Below are 21,878 nucleotides of genomic sequence, written 5' to 3' on the forward strand. Positions count from 1 at the left end.
TAGAATGAAGGAAACATAATTTGTCTTCTCTGAGATGCTCTGGCCACAGATGACATTGTTCTGAGGGTAAAAGGGGGATTATAAGCAGCTTGAAAACCCAGCATTTTTCTCAACCTACGTTTTTTTTGCTGTTATTTGTGTTTTACTTTAAATACCTTAAGTATAAACATCTGTACTGATTTTGCTGATTATTAAAACAAAACATGCTCAGTATAAATCAAAAACAAAGATGTGTATAAAGTAGAAAGTGAATCTCTCCCCATTATGCCTCCCAGGAATAACCATTGTCAGCAGATAAGTGTATAAACTTGCTAACTTTTTATCATCCATGTAAACTTTTCCCCCTTTAATGGGGGAAAGCATCTATATACTGCTTTCCTCGCTTAACGGCAGTCACAAGTATTCTTTCTGGCCAACAATCATCCCAGACCTTTTAATCACTGCTTAATATTCCACCGTTCTTTGTTTAACCAGCCTCCTCTTGGTACATTGTTCTCACCCTTACCTATAATGTTTTCAGTTTGTGAAAATACAGTGAAAAATGTAAATCATAAAAATAATAGAAGGTATCTCTTGCCTTGTGCTTTCTCACCTACTGTCCCCTTCTGCTGCCTTCTCCCCGACAGCCGTGCACCAGACCTAGTTAGAGATCACTTCTTTCCTAACTAAGGGACAGCGGGACTAACGACTAACTGTGTGTATCTAACTGCCTGCTGTGTGTATCCTCATGGCCCGGTGCTTCCCTAACCCGCACTTTCCACATCCCATCTTCAGTTTTACTGTGTGAGTTACTCACCCAGATCCTCAGTGGGTGAAAGGGAGGACAAGAGAGGGAAAGGGAGGGACGGGATGCCTGTTCCTCCCCCACAGATTGCTCCTTGGTTCCTCCCAGCCCCTCTGGTGGCCTGTGGTCTACAAGCTGATGGAAGGTCAGTCCTGGCTTAGCCACCCCTGTTAGCCTTCTGCCCCCAAGCAGGTCCCAGCTCACGATTCGTGGGCTCCCAGACCCCAGGCATGGGGTGGTGGCTGGGTGGAGGTTCGTGCCTTGTGGGTGGCCAGGCCACCTATGTCCTCCACCTGTCCCAGCTGCCCCCGTTACAGAACAGCGCCGGTGCAGGGCCAGGAAGGACTGTTTGTTCAATCGTCACAACAGAGGGGCGATTACCAGGTGGTGGAGGGGAGGACCAGCTCTTCCACCTCTGAATCCAGTCCTGGCTCCCCTTACCTGCTAGCCGCCCTAGGTTTTCTCGAATCTCTGTGTCGCACAATTACCTCTAATTTCATTGCCTTCATGGGAAGAAGAGTGCTTTCCCCTGCAGCTAAGATTTTTTATGTTCCCTGGGCTTTGCCTCCTCGGCCGTCCAGCCTCTTTCTTTCATTTCCAGCAAGTAACTTGAGCAATTGTTTTCCAGTAGCTCTGCCTGCACATCTCCACCCCCAAACTCACACCTCAGCCATCCTCCCCTGTCCTGCCCCTGAGAAGGTGGAACAGGGTGGCCCTGGGGTACCCCCAGGGCCCCCGGTTTGAGGGCTCTGCTCAGTGGTTGAAGCAGCTGCTTCCACAGGAAAGGGAAGGGGCTGATGTGTTTCCCATTTCTCCTGCCTCTCCAGAGATCTTCCTCCACCCCCTTATCTCAGGTACATCTAGAAGGAGGAGAGAACTAGACTTTAGCTTTGGCTTAACTCATTCATTCATTCACTCATTCAACAAATATTCATTAGGTCTCTAATATGTGCTAGGCGCTAGACAATCAAAAACATCTTACTGGGCTTCCCTGGTGGCGCAGTGGTTGAGAGTCTGCCTGCCGATGCAGGGGACATGGGTTCGTGCCCTGGTCCCAGAAGATCCCACATGCCGTGGAGTGGCTGGGCTCGTGGCAGGGGACACGGGTTCGTGCCCCGGTCTGAGAAGATCCCACATGCCGTGGAGCGGTTGGGCCCGTGAGCCATGGCTGCTGGGCCTGCACGTCCGGAGCCTGTGCTCCGCAACGGGAGAGGCCACAACAGTGAGAGGCCCGCATACCGCAAAAAAAAAAAAAAGTCTTATTTAAATCAGACTTTATTCTCAGCACAGTGCCCAGGTGAGGTGTAGCCCTAGCCATGATTTTAAGACAAAGTAACCGCCTTTGGGAAGTTTCAAATCTGCTTGGCCACGGAAGCGGAAGCGATTGTTGATTGAATACCTAACTGGATCTAGTATTACCTGTTGGAGGTAATACTCTTACCTCGGTTTTAGAGATTAGAAAAGTGAGCCTCAGGGCCTTTAGCCCTTTCTCCTATCCCGATCCCTGCCTACCTTACCCTTTCTGCTTCAGTAACGCCCAACTGCGCTTTGGTGCCTGCAGACACGATGGTATTTTGCATCTCATACCTTTGCCCCTGTGGTCCCTACTGCCTGGAGTGCCATCCCCACCTCTCCTTCAGCATCTTCTGTAGCATCTACCCTTGGAGTCCTGGGTTAGGTGTCCATCCACCTACCCTGCACAGACCTCTAACTGAGTGCTCACGATATCATATCGAAATTAGCTGTTTGTGAGTGTCTTTCCGACTAAACTGCAGGCTTCTCTGAAGCAAGAAGCATGACTTATTCACCTTGGTCCTGCCACACCCAGAACAGCACCTGGCACAGAGCCAGTGTTCCAGAAAGATTAGCTGAACAGGAACAGATTGGTGAAGTCGCTTGTCTAAAGTCACACTGAGGGCATAGGGTAAAAATGAGATTTGAACCATGGTTGCTGCTACCATAAGGCATCTTTGTGTGAATTAGGACAAGGCTCCCTCTCTGAGCAGGTTGATTGTAAAAAAGGCAAGTCCTCTGGGAGGACCAGAGAGAAAAAGACACTCCTTTCCCAGCTGCTGATGCAGCCCTGTGCCGAGGTCCCTGGGCCTGAGGGTCTCAGAGCTTGGCTGAGCCAGTAAGAACTAGATTTTAGCCCCATTCTCGCTCCCCAGGGTCCCAGTCCAGACACAGCAAGGGACAGCCTGTTTAAACCGAGATCAATCTATTCTGAAGCCCATACTTTTCTTCTCTGCCATGTGAACGAGAGAGAGAGAGAGAGATTGATTTTTGGTAAGAAATGGGTAAAATAGTGAAAGCTCCAAACAGCAGCCGCCATGTTCCTCTTGACCCAAATCTGGAAGTTATTCTCCCCTCACAACCCCAAACCGAGCAGAACAAAATTCATCCAGTTTCCTGAGCACTAAGTCATAAGTGCAAGAGGCAGTGGGAAGATGCCTGAGAAAGATCGAAGGCTGCAGCCTCACTGAAGAGTTAAAAAAAAAAGCCCAAACCTATTCGTGGGTCAGGGAGCATTCAGCCAAGAGCACAGGGGGAAGGTACGTCTTCAAACAGTTGGTAAGAACTTGGATTTGAAATCTGAAGGCTGAGGAACGGTAAGCAGAAACTGAGCACTTCTTGCAAATATCAATAAAGGACATATGAAGAAGTGAGCCTTGTAAAGCAAGAATTGGGTGGGGTTTCCACAAGAGGGTCAAGTGAAACTTAGTCTCGGTTTCTGCATCCGTAAAGTGGGGTTAATACCTAACACACAGGGTTACCCAGGGGAGTAAATGAGATCGCCTAAGGGAAATGACTGGTATAGGGTCTGGCGTACAGTAAATATGTACTAAATGACAATTACATTTTTTATAGGGTCTGGCGTACAGTAAATATGTACTAAATGACAATTACATTTTTTTTTTTTTTTTTTTTGGCCATGCCACATGGCCTGTGGGATCTCAGTTCCCCGACCAGGGATCGAACCGCGCCCCCTGCAATGGAAGCACAGTCTTAACCACTGGACCACCAGGGAAGCCCCATCGACAATTTCAATTATTTTTTATTTATTTATTTGGCTGCATTGGGTCTTCGTTGCTGCGCGCAGGCTTTCTCTAGTTGCGGCGAGTGGGGCTACTCTTCGCTGCGGTGCGCGGGCTTCTCATTGCAGTGGCTTCTCTTGTTGCGCGGAGCACGGGCTCTAGGTGCGCGGGTTTTGGTAGTTGTGGTGCACGGGCTTAATTGCTCCGCGGCATGCGGGATCTTCCCGGACCAGGGATCGAACCCATGCCCCCTGCATTGGCAGGTGGATTCTTAACCACTGAGCCATCAAGGAAGTCCCCAATTTCAATTATTTTATTAAAGATTGATGATGATGATGATGGTGATGATGATGATGATGATGGGGTGGTGATGTGATACTCAGGGTAAGAATGTCTGCCACTGAATATAGCGGTAGAAGGAGCTCACCAGCCTCTTCAAGAAGGGGAGAAAGAACAAGAGCCTCTTGTCCTGCTTTTGTGCCCATCTTCTCCTCTCATGGCTAATGCAGAAAGCGAGCAGAGTTGCTAAAAGCCTTGGCAGAAGAGCGACAGAAGGACTGGAGTGAGGGGAGAGATGCTCTCAAGCCCTTCAGGCCCCCTCCCTATCACTCCATCATCCCACTCCCTTGGGGACCCTGTGTGTATGGAGACTCCCAAGAGGGAAGAAAAAGGCAGGGGCCTGGGGATGCAGTGGGGGCTCAGGACTTAGTGTTGTTCCCAGTGTGAGAGCACAATGGGAGGGAGCAGTGGGGAATTAGAAGCTGGAACATCTGGGAGAGGCAGGCTGAAGAGCTGTGGAAATAGAAAGTGGCATCCGGTATCCTTGAAAATGGCCCCCCTGAGGCACAGACCTGCAAAATAGTAGCTGCAAAATAGAAATGATCCCTGTCCTCATGGAGCTGACTTCAAATGTAGCCCAATCCAAATATTCTATTACTTTCTGAACAAAAGTATTCAGTTACTTAGGCCAAATATCTTGGGACATTTTTGCCTCTTCTCTTTCTTTCTCTCACACCACTTATCCAATCCATTGGCAAGTCCTCTTTACTCCATCTTCATATATTGAATATATTCCAAATCTGACCACTTCTCACCACCTCCACCTCTATAACACCAGTCCAGGCTACCAACATCTCTTGCCCAGACCATTGCAGTAGCCTCCTGACTGTCTCTTAATAGCCCCCTTTCCCCGTGGAAGCCAGAGTGAACCTTCTGAAACATGAGACTGCTTATGTTATTCCTCTGCTCAAAGCCTTCCTGCGGCTCTTGATTTCACTACAAATTGAAGGCAAAGTCCTTGCAAAGACCCACAAACACTCATGGTCTTGCCTTTGGATGCCTCTTTAACCCCATCATACTCTGATAGCAATAACAGCTGGAAAAATGAAACAACATCCACTTCCTAGAAAAGGCAGGGAGAAAAGACAACCTTAGGCCTCCTATGCCACTAGCAGATTTTCCAGGAAGCACAGTGTGATGCCCTCCACAAGTTAGACTCTGCATTAAATCGACAAATAGCAAGAACAGTAATGGAAGGTCAGAGCATTTTCAAGACATCACTATAAATAAAGTTAAAAATTAAAGACAAGCCTCAGACAGGAAGAAAATGTTTGCAGTCCTAACAAAAGATCAATATCTGGAATATATAAATAGCTCCTACATATAAATAAGAAAAAATATTCTTGTAGAAAAATGGGCAAAGGATATGCAAAGGCAACTCATAGTAAAACTGTAAATGGCTAATAAACATCTGAAAAAATTAGTCAACCTCATTAGTAATCAGGAAAATTCAAGTTAAAACAACAAAATATAATCTTTTGCTAATGCAACTGGCAAAAACAAGAAAGACTGATGATATACAGTGTAGGCAAGGATGTGGAGAAATAAGAGTGCAAATTGTTACAACTTTTTGTAATTAGCATTCTATATCAAAACTTTTTAAATGCCTCAATTTTGACCTAGTAATTTTACTGTTAAATATATGTCATATGTCTATACTTGTGTCCAAAGTTATATATAGATTATTCACTGAGGCAGCTTATAAAAGTGAAAACTGCCAGAAACCTAAATGCCCATAAATAGGAGTATAGTTAAATCATGGGACATTCATACTGTGGGATAGTGTGCATGAATTAGACATCTATGTGCTGACATAGAACAAACTCCAAAACATAATGACAAATGTGTTTACTGAAGGAGCAAGTTACAAAACAATATTAAGGCAATAGCCATTCATGTGGAAAGAAAAAAGTGAAGCAAAATCCTATATATAGATCTCTGCATGTTCATCCATTTACAACAATAATGCATAGAAAGTCCTGGAAGGATAGATATACACTTACTACAGTGGGAGAGGTGGGATTGAAGATGTGGAGGAGTTTCACTTTTTACTCTATTGCTATATTATTTGTAGCTTTACAAGAGTAAAGTGTTCCTGTATGATTTGTGTGATTAAAAGTTTGTGTAAATGTACTCATATATTATTTACTTGATTTAAAAATTCATGTAAAAATTAGGTCTTTCACAAACACAGTGGTTTCCACACTCCTTAACTCCCTCGTACACCCATTTCACAGATGGGAAAGCAGGCAGAGAAAAGTGACTTGCCGAAGCCACATAAGCCAGTGGCAGGATCCCAGGATGGAGCTGATATTCACAGGAAAGTTATATCTGTCAGTCTGAGGTGGGAGCATGAGGGTATGAAACATAATCTTAATTCTCAAGGGACTTGCTTACAGCCTCACTGATGAGACAAACCCATAACATTCCAAGACAAGGTAGTCCAGCATGGTAAGAGCCAAATTAATGAGTTAACATTTATGGGTGCTAATTATGTGTCAGGCAGTACTAAGAGCTTTACGTGCAATAACTAATTTTATTCTCCACTGATCCTATGATACAGGCACTACGATTGTTATCCCCATTTTACAGGTGGGGAAACTGGGGTACAGATAAGTAACTTGTAAGTAAGAAGTACCTGAGGCTGAACTGAACCAGTCTCACTACAAAACTAAACCAGTTTTGGACTTCCCTGGTGGTGCAGTGGTTGGGAATCCGCCTGCCAATGTAAGGGACACGGGGTCGGGCCCTGGTCCGGAAAGATCCCACATGCGCCGAGCAACTGGGCCCGTGCGCCACAACTACTGAGCCCGCGTGCCACAATTACTGAAGCCCGCGCGCCTAGAGCCCGTGCTCCACAGCAAGACAAGCCAACGCAATGAGAAGCGCACGCACCGCAACAAAGAGTAGCCCCCGCTCGGTGCAACTAGAGAAAGCCTGTGCGCAGCAACAAAGACCCAACACAGCCAAAAATAAATAAGTAAATAACTGGGCTTCCCTGGTGGCGCAGTGGTTGGTAGTCCGCCTGCCAATGTAGGGGACACGGGTTCGTGCCCCGGTCTGGGAGGATCCCACATGCCGTGGAGCGCCTGGGCCCGTGAGCCAAGGCCGCTGAGCCTGCGCGTCCGGAGCCCGTGCTCCGCAACGGGAGAGGCCACAATAGTGAGAGGCCCGCATACCGCAAACAAACAAACAACTAAATTAATATATATATATATATATATAAATAACTAAACCAGTTTTACTGCAAAACTCCCTCCTTTTTTTTTTTTTTTTAAGTAATAAGCTCTTGGGGAAAACTTACAGGCCAATAGTCAGCAGAGAAGGGAAGGCATGGCCCCCATTCACCTGTCATCCCCATGCAGTGGCATGCCAGGGACAGGGCAGTACAGGTGTACATTCCAGGAGAGGAAGTTCCTTCCATTCCTCTCTCTTCTTGTAGGTCAAGCATGAGAGTAAGCTAATCGGTAAGTGATACTTGAGTGCCAGGCAGGCTGCAGGGTAGCTTCAGCTTTTGCTGTTGTTGATGTTATGAAAAATTTCAAACCCATACAAAAGTTGAGGAAAGTATGATGGATTCAATGTCCCAGAATGCTTTTGTCCTAAACCACTCCACTCGATAGGAAAAGTTTTCCTTGAAGAAATCAGAGGAGCTCGAGAAAGTCCTGCCTCCCCCATGGTGGGCAGGAGTGTTCAGGGAGGGCTGTGGGGGGGTGTGAGAGGGTGCTGGGCTGACCCCTTACTGGGGGCATCATCTGACAAGCTGAATGGGGAAGGGGAAGGCCGGCAGCCCACTCAGAGCTGGCTCCATGGGCCACCCAGCCCCGAAGCTGGGGGCAACCTGAAATTTAGAGTTTCTTCTTCTTCTCCTTCTTCTTCTTCATCTCCTCCTTCTTCTCCTCCTCTCCTTCTTCTCCTCTCCTTCTCCTTCCCTTTCTTCTTCTCCGTCTTCTTCTCCTTCTCCTTCTCTTTCTTTTTTCTCTACTTGAGATATACTCTGCGTACTATATCTTCGTTTCCTAGAAGAAGAAACAGAGACTCTGAAGTCAGTACATTCAGCTTGGAAATGTCAAGACTGGACCAAGAACCCACGGTGTTTCCTTTTAACCACCCTCATCTCCAAGTCATGGATCCTCCTTGAGCCTCAGTTTCCTCATCTGTAAAAGCCACTAAACAGTCTATGATATTTTGTTATAACAACGTCAACCAAGACGGTTAAGTTAATAAAATTGCACTTAAAAAAAAAAGCCAATAAACATTCCTTCCTCATAGAGATGCTGTGAGCCCTACGGGCAAAGCCATTCATTCACGGACTGAACCTTCCTTGAGCACCAGCAAGATGCTAAATCCTGGTCTAGGTGAGGGTAGAAAAGAAAAGAGGACGAAACCCGTGCTCTCACGGAATTTACATTCTAGTCGGGGCAAGGGAAACAGAAGAAAGAAAGAAAACAAAACAAATGGGGTAATATCAGATAGGGATGAGTGCTAGGAAGAAATAGCACGATGGTGGTGAAATGAGAGTGGTCAGACAAGAGTTCTGAGGAAGTGACATTTACTCTGAGACCTGAATTATCTGAAGGAGGCTGAGGCAGGGAAATTTGGGGGCAGGATGTCCAGAAATAGGACAAAGCAGAGGCTTCGGGGGAGGAACCAGGTTGTAAGAGACAATGTAAGTAAAAGTCAAGTAAAGGTTATAGCATTAATTTAATGCAATAAGCTTTTACTGTAGTCCACTGTGTGCTAGTAAATGTATTAGGCACAGCGTTCAGAGATCAGTACAGCATCGGTCTTTAAAGAGCTCACTGTCTAGGAGGAGATAACAGAAAACGGATAGTTTCTCAGCTGATGAAATGGTGCATTTAATCAAGAGGTGAAAAATTAATTTTTATTCATGTTTTTGCAAGTGTGTCCAGCGGTTGCAGAGACACTGCCATAGGAGATCACTCAGGTGCCCAGGTTACGGCGCCTGGTTCAATTTTTCCTTCGCAGCCCCTGGGCCTCTAGGGCTTCGATCCCCCTCCGGGCAGCAGGGTGCGCTATACCGTCTCTCAGGGCCGGCCGGCCGGGTGCCGCGCTCTCTCCACTTTCCTTCTCGCTGCACCGCACTTCCGGTGGCTAGCGTAAGCGGGAGCCGGCAGCTGCGGGCATCTGGTTCCACAGCATGGCGGGGGCGGGGCTGGGTGAGGCGCGCGCCAAGCAGGCCGGGGAGCCCCTCGCCCCGGCCCTTTGAGCCCGGACCGGACAGGTGAGGACTTCTCCTTCCTTGTTTCAGCCTCCAAAGCCGTCAGGCCCTCCCCGAGGCCTCTTCGAGTTACCGCCATGGGGCTGCCCCCTTCCCGCCTGACGCCGAGGCCCTGCGGCCCCCGCCTTCCCTCAGAATTCTCTTCCCATTGAGGCCCCGCCCCGGGCTTTTCTTTCCGGGGGCGCCTTGGGCGTGTGTGCCCGCCCCTGGGTATCCCCTTCCCGTTTAGGAAGCCGTCAGAAGGAATTGAGGGTTACGTGCACCTGCCTGCCCGGGGAAACAGACCTAGCAGGGAGGAAGGTCTTGCTTAGTACCGCACGAGTTAGTGGCCCAGTTCAGTCAGGCTTTTTTCTTTCGTTCCATAGATAACGTACGAACGCATGCAGTGGGGCAGCCCTAGTGCTAGGCTCTCTGAAAACTAAGGTGACTGAAGTAGCCATGGTTACGTCCTGCCTGGAGAGGATAGTTTACAGGGGAGTCGAACATTAAACACCTAACCATGCTGCTGAAAGTACAAATTCAAATTGTGGCAATGGCTATGGAAAAGAACAGAAAAAGTAATGGTAAAGCAGCAAAGATCTCTTTCGGCAAGGGTGTCAGAGCAGACTTCCTGAACGAGAGGACACTTGAGCTGCGGCTTGAGAAGTATGGCAAGGGCCAGAGGAAATATATGCTGGGCAGAGCGAACAGCACCTGTGGATATTTGAGTTGGTAAAGAACGTTCAGGAAAGGAGGCTTTCGATGGGTAAAATGCTGTGATGGGCATACAGGATATAATGTTTGTGTACCGGTCAGGAGTTCACCATCTAGTGCCACAGACATAAGTAAAATGCAGAGATGAAGTTGCAAGCGTGGTAAGTGCTAAGAAGGAGAGGTATGGCTGGTGTATTGGTGTTTTATCTGGTGGGAAAGGTTAAGGAGGACTTCTCTCAGGAAGTGATGATTAGGCTGATAACCTGAAACAGGAGTTAACTCGGCAAAGTGAAGAGAAGAGCTTTTTTTAGATTGAGGTGAAGAGCATGTGCCAAGGTTCAGAGGCAGGAGGTAGGCCACTTGTTGAAGAAATGATTAGAGTGAAATGGGAAAAGATGAGGCTGGAGAGGCAGCACTGAGCCTTTGAGGCATCTGGTTGGCACGGCAAGGATTTTGATCCGTATCATTAAGAGCAATGGAAAGATATTTGTTTTAATCTGTAGGGGAAAGGACGTGATCAAAAAAGCATTTTGAAAAGATTGCTCTGGTAAGTGGATTGGAAGTGGATAGGAGTGGATTTAGGGAGACCACTTAGAAGCGGTTGCAATAACGTAGACATGAAGTTATAAAATTTTGGGTAAGGGTACTGGCAGGTCATGATAGAAGAAGGTGGAGCATTAGAGGACTGTTTAGGGGGTAAAATCTCCAGAGTTTGGTGACTGATCAGGTATGGGGGCTGAGGGAAAGAGGTATCAAGGGAGACTCTCAGCTTTCTGGTTCCTTTTAGCAGGTGAATGGCCATGCCATTTACTGGACTAGGGAAACGGGTAGAGGGCTTCTGGGAAAAATGTAAGTTACTCTAATGTTTTTCATAACTCCCACTCTGACTAGAAGGGACTTTCATGATGTACTTTTTCTGTATGGTTTGAGTTTATGAGCATGTATTTTATAATTGGAATAACAAGTTGAAAAAGACTAAGAATTCCACCATCTCTCTAAAAACCATAATTGTGTGATGTAAAATATGGAGAGGGAGAGAGAGCACACTGAGAGAAGGGTTAGGAAATTAAGTGTGGATTTTCTGTCCAATTTGGAGCTGAAGCCAGCAGGCCTTCACCTCTACCCACCCCACCCCTCTACTCCCTCCACCACAGTACTGGTGGCTTTTCCCTTAAAAAGACAAATTGGAGAATTTAAGATGGGACTGTTCAAAATATATACAGATTTTTTTTAGAATTAAGCATCTGCTTTGCTTAAAATGATCAATGGCTCTAAGTCGAACAGCTAGTTTACTTTATCTGATTCAGTTATATGTGGTTAGTCTGCTAGATGTTGTCTGATGCCTACTCCTTCTTCCATTCATGGGCCTTACCTGCCTATCGCATCCCCTTCTGGTCTCCCTCTCTGACTCCAGCCCGCATCTTAGTTTCGCAGGGTGCTAGTGTCAGAGGTGTCCTGGGCAGGGATTGAGGGAGGCAGTTTTGTACAGTACTTGGTATTTTAAAATGCTTAAATCTTACCAGTATGTTTTTTGGACTGTATCAAAATGGGCACATCAACTATGTCACTGTTAAAAGGAGTAGCCGTGTGAAACTCAGCATTGTGTTCAGAAGTGGAGGATATTGCTCACTGTATCATGCCAAGGTCCTTTGAGAAAACTCATGAGAGAGATTTCTTTTAAAATCCAGTGATGGGTATTGCTGTGCTTCTTCCAAGCAGCTATTACGTTTTTATCTTCTTGGCAGTGCAAGTTCTATAACTGACTGTATTTTCCTCTGCCTTGTCTGCTGAGAAAGTCAGAGCCAAATTAGAAGCTTGTCCGTTCTGCAGATCCTGATGGCATGAATTTTTGTGTACTTCAGACTTCATTTTATTGTCCTACCTTTGTTTTCCCTTCACAATGATTATTTTCTAATTAAAAAAAATTCTGAGTAAGCACAAATATTACTTAAAAAACATATGTAATTTTAAAAGAATAACAGTACAATGAATGCTGATTGAAGGAAAAAAATATACACTTAAAAGTGCCAATGTGTCCCTAACTCCCATCCCATTTCTTACTTCCTCAGAGGTAACCACTATTTTGAATTTTATGTTTATGATTCCTTTGCTTTTTGTAATTGTATACCACATATATTTGTATTCTTAAAGTGGAAATTGTTTGAAGCTTATATAAAGGAAATCACATTGTATGTATTCTGTAGCTTGCTTTCTTCATTCAACACTGTGTCTGAGATTCATCTTTGTTGTTATATATAACTGTAGTACATTAATTCATTACTTCATAAGGTTACACTGCTTGGGGAATTGCCTGGCAGTCTAGTGGTTAGGACTCAGCGCTTTCACTGCTGGGGCCTGGGTTCGATCCCTGGGTTCTATCGCTGGTCCGGGAACTAAGATCCTGCAAGCCACGTGGCGTGGCCAAAAAACAAACAAACAAAAACATTAAAAAAAAGAAAAAAGATTCCGCTGTATGAATATGCATGGATGAATTTATCTAGTCTACTGTTGATGGACATTTGGAGTGTTGTCAGTTTTTGCTGTTGCTAACAGTCCTGCTACAGACATCCTTGTATATGTCTCCTGTTACGTATGTGCAGACACTTCTCTACATCAGGATTTCTCCACCTTAGCACTATTGACATTTTGGGCTGGATGTGAGGGACTGTCCTGTTTACTGTAGGATGTTTGGCATCATCCCTGTCTTCTGTTTGATGGACACCCCAAGCACCCCTTCCTCCCTCCCAAGTTATGACAACCAAAAATATCTTCATATATTACAAAATTGCCCCATTTGGGAACCAGTGCTCAAGATCAGGGGTTGACAGACTTTTTCTGCAAAAGACCAGGTAGTTAATATTTCAGGCTTGTGAGCTGTGTGGTCTTTGGTGTTAATAAATGAACTGTGCCTTTGTAGGGCAAAAGCAGCCATAGGCAAGATGTAAATGAGTGCGTATGACTGTGTTCCAATAAAACTTTATTTATAAAAGTAGGCAGGCAGCCTAGACTGGTCTGAGGCTAGTTGTTTGCAGTCTTTTGGTCTAGTCTAGATCAGTAGGAAATATATTTTATATCCTCACCCAGTGCATGTAACTCACATATGTATTGAAAATATGTGATACAGTTTGGTATTTTCTGTTTTATTCCATTTTTTGAAATGTCAATTAGTATATGCACTAGATTGATTTCAAGCCTCCATCAGTGAGTTGTGACTAGCAGTTTGAGAAACTTGATTTGCTCAATCATAAGGTATGCACATTTTTAACTTGACTAGGTAGTATATATACTTACATAAGGCATTTCAGATCTCTTTTAAAAGGAAACAGAATATAAACAAATTCCCCATTGTCTGTATGTTTTTATTTCTAAAGTATAGATTGGATAGAGTCACTCCTCTGCTTAAAACCTGTAATAACTTTCATGACGTGGCATACAAAGGATTTTCCAGTCTGTCTGCAATCTGCTTTTCTAGGCTTCTCTTATCACTCTGTGTTTCCTGTGTTCTAACCACTTGGTATTGTGTTTCCCAAATGTGCCATGCTACACTCTTTTTAAGTATATTTTTTAAGCTACCTTCTTTCTGAAATGTTCCTCCTTTATTTTGCCTAGTGAGTTCTTTATCCTTTAAGACCTTTGTCAAATGTTGTTCCATTCATTCATTTAACATATTTGTTAGCATTTACTGTGCCTCAGGCACTGTCCGAGGTGCTGGAGATTCAGCAAGGAATTAGGCAAGGCCCCTGCTGTCCTGTATGGGGGACAAAGATGCTAAAAAGGTAAACAAATGGTTTCAGAAGGTGATAAGGGCTGAAGAAAATAAAACAGTAGGTTGATATGGATGGAAAAAGTCATGACTTTAGGTAAGGTAGTCAGGCAAAAACTCAAGAGTTGCTATTTTGGCTGAGATTTGAATGATGAAACAGACAGCTGTTTCAGCACTTTAAAAATGTTGCTTTGCTTCTTTTTGGTCTCCATAGTTTCTCATGAGACATCCACAGATAAATGAATTGTTGTTCCCTTATAGGTAATGTGTCATTTACGTGGTTGCTTTCAAGATTTTTACTTTGTGTTTTAGTTTTTCACAATTTGACTGTGGTATGCCTGGGCATGGATTTCTTTCTTTCTTTCTTTCTTTTTATTTTAAATAAATTATTTATTATTTATTTTTGGCTGCGTTGGGTCTTCATTGCTGTGCATGGGCTTTCACTAGTTGCGGCGAGCGGGGGCTACTCATCATTGCGGTGCACGAGCTTCTCATTGTGGTGGCTTCTCTTTTTTTTTTTTTTTTTTTTTTTTTTTGGTGGCTTCTCTTGTTGCGGAGTACGGGCTCTAGGTGCGTGGGCTTCAGTAGTTGTAGCTCGCGGGCTCTAGAGTGCAGGCTCAGTAGCTGTGGTGCACGGGCTTAGTTGCTCCGTGGCATGTGGGGTCTTCCTGGACCAGGGATTGAACCCGTGTCCCCCGCATTCGCAGGTGGGTTCTTAACCACTGTGCCACCAGGGAAGTCCCTGAGCATGGATTTCTTTGGGTTTATCATGTTTGGGGTTCTCTGAACTTCTGATCTCAGGTTTATATATGTGAGGGTTTATTTCTCAGCTCTTAATTCTGTTCATTGGGTATATTTTTCTGCCTTATGCTAGTACCACACTTTTTTGATTACTGTGGCTTTGTAACAGTTTTTGAAATCAGGGAGTCTGAGTCTTCTAACTTTGTTCTTTTACAAAATTGTTTTGACTCTTCACAGTCCCTTGAGATTACATGTAATTTTTAGGATGAATTTTTCTATTTTTGCCAGAAATGATTTTGGGATTTTGATTGGGATTTTGCATTGAGTTTGTAGATTGCTTTGGGTAGGATGGACATCTTAACAGCCCAATAAATATATTTTTTAAATGAATGCACATTGAATGTGGTGTTTACACTGAACAAATTTGATGTAGTTCTAAGGTTTGTTCTGTTGAACATTCCCAACAGCTAAGCATGCTTTGAAGGTATTCCTAGGGAATTAGTTCCTTCCCTCAAACCTGTTTCTAGACTCAAAAATGTCCTGACCACTTTCTAACTATAACTTGGGAAGAAGGAATGCTGATCACTGTCATCTTGGGAGCTCCTAGGTCCAGGATATATGGAAGGAAATCTATTTGACTTGTATATACACAGTTGGCCCTTGAACAACGTAGATTTGAATTGTGCAGGTCCACTTACACATGGATTTTTTTTCATCAGTGAATACTGCAGTACTAGACATCCCCGGTTGGTTGAATACGTGGATGTGGAGGAACCATGGATAGGAAGGAACAATGTATACTGAGCTGACTATAAGTTATACTTGGATATTCAGCTTCAGGAGATTGGTGTGCCTAACCCTTGCGTTATTCAAAGGTCAAGTGTGTTTGTGTTTTGGTAAATTTTGTTTTATTTTCTTGACTACTTCTTTACTTCTCCCTGCAGAGATGTGATAATGGATCATCATGTTTCCACCATCAAACCTCGAAGAATCCAAAACCAAAATGTCATTCACCGCCTGGAACGCCGGCGGATCAGTTCAGGCAAGGCAGGCACCCACTGGCACCAGGTCCGAGTGTTCCACCAGAATGTCTTCCCCAACTTCACGGTCGTCAATGTTGAAAAGCCCCCTTGTTTCTTGCGTAAATTCTCACCTGATGGACGCTACTTCATTGCTTTCTCTTCAGACCAGACATCTCTCGAAATCTATGAGTACCAGGGCTGCCAGGCAGCTGAGGACCTACTGCAGGGCTATGAGGGGGAAATCCTGTCCAATGGCAATGACCAGCGGTCTGTCAACATCCGTGGCCGGCTCTTCGAACGCTTTTTCGTCCTGCTGCACATTACCAATGTGGCAGCCAATGGCGAGCACCTGAACCGGGAGTGCAGCCTCTTCACTGATGACTGCCGCTGTGTCATCGTGGGCTCAGCTGCCTATCTCCCAGACGAGCCTCACCCTCCTTTTTATGAGGTATATCGGAACAGTGAGTCCGTGACCCCCAACCCCCGGTCCCCCCTGGAGGACTACTCCCTCCATATCATTGACCTTCATACTGGCCGCTTATGTGATACACGTACCTTCAAGTGTGACAAAGTCGTCCTGTCACACAACCAAGGGTTGTACTTGTATAAGAACATCCTGGCCATCTTGTCAGTGCAGCAGCAGACCATCCATGTCTTCCAGGTGACTCCTGAAGGCACTTTCATTGATGTGAGGACCATTGGCCGCTTCTGCTATGAGGATGACCTGCTCACTGTGTCAGCTGTTTTTCCTGAGGTGCAGCGGGACAGTCAGACAGGCATGGCCAATCCTTTCAGGGATCCCTTCATCAACTCCCTGAAACACCGGCTGCTCGTGTACCTTTGGCGCCGGGCAGAGCAGGATGGTAGTGCAATGGCCAAGAGGCGCTTCTTCCAGTATTTTGACCAACTGCGGCAGCTGCGCATGTGGAAAATGCAGCTTCTGGATGAAAACCATCTGTTTATCAAGTATACTAGTGAGGATGTCGTAACCCTGCGGGTCACAGATCCATCACAGGTACAAGGTGCTCTCCTGCCCTTTACCCCTCCAGTCTCCTTGGCACAATGGGAAGGTTTCTCTCTTTGCCTATAGCCAGTCTCTCAGAAATAACACATTTTATGTAATCTTGAATTTTTGCTATCTTCGGGCTCATACTTAAAACAGCTCGACTTTTCTAATCATTTCTCAAAATGATTTTTCTCATTTGGACAAATGGAAGCTATATCGTAAGCCATTGACATGTAGGTAGTCAACTCTGTGATTATTACCCTAATTCTTCTGCAGAGCATTTTCAGTACCCTTGAAATGGAAGCCCATATGCTACAGGGTCAAGGTTTGACTCCTGCCTTGATTTTGTTTAAGATTGTGCTTATTGGTCTGCTTAGTTCTGGCAATGAGAATGAACCCACCATACGAAAAAGAAAATCTTCTAAAAATCTAGTCTTTCTTTCCTACTTAAATGATGTCAGTATACTTCCTCACCAAATCTTCTTTAGATTGTAACAGGTAAGTTCATTTGATGGAATTAAGCGTTATGACTGTACTCTGACCTTGCCCGTGTGCTGGAACATAGGTTGTGGAGCAGTGAAAAGATCAAAAGGAAGCCAAAAGTTTTGATCTACCAAGTGAATCATCAAGACTGCAGGTTCTGAGGGTTTTTCAGTTTGGGTGAAAGATGTTGGTAGGGGAGAGAGGCATTTCACAAATAGGAATAACGTGGTGTTAAGAGCATGGAAACCTCTAAGACTTTGGGGTTGAAATACCATATTGAAATTCAGGGTAATTTGGGCATTTCCCTTTGAGAAGCTCCTTACTTTAGTGTTGACCAAGTGAGAGACCTACTTTTCTGTACGTTTGTCCCCCCATTCTCCTATTTCCAGAGTGTCTCCTTAGATACTAGTTTGGAAATTTAGAACAGAACAAACCAGTAAACCACGAAGTCAGCTGAGTCTGGTTTCTCTCATTGACTTGCAGCTGATTCTGCCTGTAACAGTTAGAGACTGTATAAAGAATTGTCTCCTAAGACCGTACCAGCCATCCATGGTAAAATGTTTTCTATTATTTTTCTTCTGAATCATACCTTGTATATTCTAAAAAATAAGGGGGGGTGGTGAGTAAAATGGTTAGAGATCATTTTTTTTCTGAATTCTTTTTCTTCTCTATTAATGATGAAGTCACCCATTGAGCCATCATGGGTGAGCCCATCTAGTTCATGTTATGAGTCATGGGAGGTTGTCCGTGAAGCCCTTGACTTCTGTACCCTCCTGTCCTGTATTTCCCAGTCTGGCCTGGTGGGAAGGCTAGTAAATGTTTGTGTAATTCTATATTCACATAATTATGATGGATCCTGGTGAAGCCCTAATATGATCAAAGCGTTGTCCAGGCTTATAGAAAGGACATGTATTTAGGTTTGAGCTATAATTACCTTTTTATTTTGGAGGGAATATGTTGTGTGACTGCTGCATTTGAGATTATCCTTTTTTCCTTTGCTAAAACATGACCTACTTATATCCGGTAGCTACAGTAGGTTGTAGCCAGAAACATTACAAGGGCTCTATGCTTTGCTTACAGAATTTGTAACTTTAAACCCAATCTCTCTGCCCTTGTTGTCCTCCCTCCTCCTTTCCCAGTTTAATTTGATAGGTTCCAATAAGGTTAATAAGTAAAAAGTGCACCTAAACACAAAGCCTTGCTAATATTATGGGTATTATTCTCAGGTTACTCTCCAGCCTCTTTAATTTACAGCCAAATTTAATTTCCAGGTGACCACAAAAGTCATGTAATATAAGCTTTGGGAGGGACTAATTACTATTAAAACAGGTGGGCCAGATGTCTCCAGAAATTGGTAATGGAGATTTAAATTCAATCATAAGAGGCGGAATACTAATCCTAGTGTTCTGAAAACTTCTAGAGTCCTGTTGGAAGCTTGCAGATTGACTCACACTGCCACATTCACTGTGATAAAAACTAGAGGTACCTGGCACTTCCTTGTTAGGCTGAGCAGAGCACTGGAGGTTTAAAGAAGAGGGCCAGTCACCCAGGGGCTTATTCAGAGAAAGCAGTAACTCTGCCACCTATGGCATTTGAATGGTTTTCAAGTTCCCCCTCTGAAATTAATTGTTACGAATCTCAAATGTTTGTTACAAATGCTCTTGGCTGAAAGAACATTTATGAAGAAAGAAATGGAAAATGCTTTTCTGATTTTTCATGTGTTCAGCAGCAGTCCCCTGCTTGGTTACAACTTGCCTAGGTGGACACAGTGTACTTAAGATGTCTTTCTGCATGTTAGAAATATTAAGAGAGAAAAAGAAATGCCCCTAAATTGAACTTTCAACTGTACGTATACAAGAGAAAATAATTTGCCAACAGGCAGCTCCTGGCTACAAATCACTTTCGCAGCAGGAAGGAAAATTAAATCTGGCATTTTAAAAAAGTGGGTTGGGGAGTAAGTAGGGAATAACACTTGGAAGGCAAAATATTAAATTTTCACACAGCTTGAAATGAAAGATTGAAAACCTTCTTATACATATATGCTGAACAACTCAGTAATTCCAGCAGATACAGTGGGAAATCAGGCAACACTGAGCCCCTTGATTGATCAAGTCCACTGAGGCTTCCTCCTTTTCCAGGACCTCTTGGCACCATGTTTCCACCATAGTGCCGGAGTGGAGGTGTTTGCCTGTTTTACTTGGGCAGCTTGATTTTCAACCAAAAAGATATTTGCTAGGCAAGGCATTATACTCAGCTATTCCTTAGGTCTATCTGTTCTTCCACAGGCATCTTTCTTTGTGGTGTACAATATGGTGACAACAGAGGTGATCGCTGTGTTTGAGAATACATCAGATGAGCTTTTGGAGCTGTTTGAGAACTTCTGTGATCTCTTCCGTAACGCTACCCTGCATAGTGAAGTCCAGTTTCCCTGCTCAGCTTCCAGCAACAATTTTGCACGGCAGATCCAGCGCCGGTAAGCTGTTCCACTAGGCTTAACAAGCTTAATTTTTCTTCAGAAAATTTGTTGGTGTGAAGCCAACAGTCATTTACTTCAGGAAACCTCATATTCTTTCTGCCCACCTAGGCTTGGGTCAGTCTGCCTGTCATAACCCATTGTGTCATCCTAAACTTCTCTTTTCTCTTTCTTAGCACCTGAGGAATTACTTGTGTGTTGTCCATGATTCCTCCTAGACTGTATGTTAGCTGCAGAAAGATAGAGGCCCTGTCTTTGTTTAGTTCATTGCTATATCTTCAGTGGTGCACTGTCAAGCACTTAAATATTTTTTGAATGAATGACTAAGGACATAATTTTATAACTTTTGGTTAAACATGTGTGTTGAACACGTGCATTTATCTCTGTTCCATCCCCAAACCCCACTAAAATGACAATAAAGGAAGAAGAGGGACTTCCCCGGTGGTTCAGTGGTAAAGAATCCGCCTTGCAATGCAGGGGACGCAGGGTCCATCCCTGGTCGAGGAACTAAGATCCCACATGCCACAGGGCAGCTAAGCCCATGTGCCACAACTACTGAGCTCACGCGCCTCAACTAGAGCCCGCGTGCCGCAAAACTACAGAGCCCACGCGCTCTGGAACCCATGCGTCACAAGTACAGAGTCTATGTTCCCTGGAGCCTGCGCTGCACAACTAGAGAAGAGAAAACCCGCATGCCACAACTAGAGAGAAGCCTGCGCGCTGCAACTAAAGATCCTGCACGCCTCAGCGAAGATCCCATGTGCTGCAGCTAAGACCCGACACAGCCAAAAGTAAATAAAATAAATAAATAAATAATAAATAAATCTTAAAAAAAAAGAAGAGGTATAAAGCTACAAGAACAAAGAGAATGGGGAGGAGATATCAAGAGAGTTTTAGAAGCTGAAGAGCCAATGGATGAGTGATAACTAACTTGACATATCTCAGAGGACAAAAACTTAAAGACTGTAGAGCTTAGGGACTTCCCTGGTGGTCCAGTGGGTAAGACTCCATCCTCCCAATGCAGGGGGCCTAGGTTCGATCCCTGGTCGGGGAACTAGATCTTGCATACATGCCACAACTAAGAGTTCGTGTGACACAACTAAGAAGTCTGTGTGCCACAACTAGGAAGCCCTCATGCCACAACTAAGAGTACATTGCTGTACCTAAACAATCCCGCATGCTGCAACTAAGACCCAGAGCAGCCAAAATTTAAAAAAAAAAAAAAAAAAGCAGAGTTTATCCATCAAGAAATAAGTTGCCCTGCACCAGAGAGCTCTGGAAAAGTTCAAGAAATTGGAGGCCTTACATACCTCTGGAGGATTGGATGACTTTTTTTTTTTTCCGGCCATGCCACGTGGATTGTGGGATCTTAGTTCCCCAACCAGGGATCAAACCCGTGTCCCCTGCAGTGGAAGCTCAGAGTCCTAACCCACTGGACCACCAGGGAGGTCCCTGGATGACATTCTTAAAAGGAGCAATCAGATGCTCTAGCTCCTTTCTTTAAGCCTACACTGCCAAATGACTGTCTCTTCCCCACCTCATCAAAAGGCTAGAGGTTTATTCTCTGGAGAAATTGCACCGTGCAGGCTCTGGTTTCATGTTCATGAGGCATGGCTGAGAGTAGGGATGAGACATGTCATGCTTAAAACAAGAATTAAGTGAAAATTGTCATACTGTTGGGGAAGACTCCTATCCCTCTTATCAGTTATGGCATCCAAGCTTATACTCCCCAGGCAGGAGATTAGAGATAAATTCCTCAGGGAAACTGACCAACCCGAAGAAGAGACACTTGGAGGCCCCTCTTAAAACACCTAGATCACCCTAAATTGATACCCACCTGTTATGAACCAGAGCTGCTCATAATTATCTGAATACGTTATTGTGAAATGACTAGTTATTTTGGACCAAGGACTCAATTCTACTCTAGTCAGTCAGTGCCTGGTCACATTCCACATACCTAAATTGCTTCCCCAACCTTAGCCAGTTATGGAGAATATCTGCTTTAGGTTCCAATGTAGATCAGACCAGAGTGAGTGGATGAATCAGAATAAGCGTTACTGCCACTGGGAAAAACAAGCAAAGCAGACACCTAATTCAGTGGCATTGTATTTATACAGAATGACAGTAATTGATTAAAAATAGGTGGATATTGATTTTCAGACAACTAAACATGCCTTTTTTTCTCTGGTTCACACAAATTTTCTGCCTTACTAGCATCTCTATTCAGTATAGAAGGATTTTTGGGAGCAGAACATGGATCAGATCTTGCTTTTTTCATTTTGAAATGAATTGTTGTC

General features: G+C 44.4%; 1 protein-coding gene and 1 long non-coding RNA gene across 4 annotated transcripts in view; one reads left to right on the forward strand and one right to left on the reverse strand.

The window, feature by feature from the left end:
* LOC132420746 (uncharacterized) lies at positions 1-9,328 on the reverse strand. The gene is made up of 3 exons (XR_009518423.1): positions 9,201-9,328; positions 7,463-8,177; positions 1-60 (listed from the first exon to the last, which is right to left on the reverse strand). It is a non-coding gene; the product is annotated as an uncharacterized lncRNA (long non-coding RNA).
* DET1 (DET1 partner of COP1 E3 ubiquitin ligase) overlaps positions 9,296-21,878 on the forward strand; it is a 24,681-nt gene continuing 12,098 nt past the window's right edge. Inside the window, exons 1-4 of one of the 3 annotated variants that reach the window (XM_060005457.1) lie at positions 9,296-9,403; positions 15,542-16,634; positions 17,592-17,660; positions 19,394-19,581. In XM_060005457.1, coding sequence (XP_059861440.1) covers positions 15,552-16,634; positions 17,592-17,660; positions 19,394-19,581 — 1,340 coding nt within the window. In that variant the 5' untranslated portion in view covers positions 9,296-9,403; positions 15,542-15,551. Of the gene's footprint in view, positions 9,404-10,188; positions 10,255-15,541; positions 16,635-17,591; positions 17,661-19,393; positions 19,582-21,878 lie in introns of those variants that run through there. The other 2 variants (XM_060005456.1, XM_060005458.1) reach the window with 2 other exon arrangements.

Source organism: Delphinus delphis, chromosome 2, assembly GCF_949987515.2.
Source record: "Delphinus delphis chromosome 2, mDelDel1.2, whole genome shotgun sequence".
Classification (NCBI taxonomy): domain Eukaryota; kingdom Metazoa; phylum Chordata; class Mammalia; order Artiodactyla; family Delphinidae; genus Delphinus; species Delphinus delphis.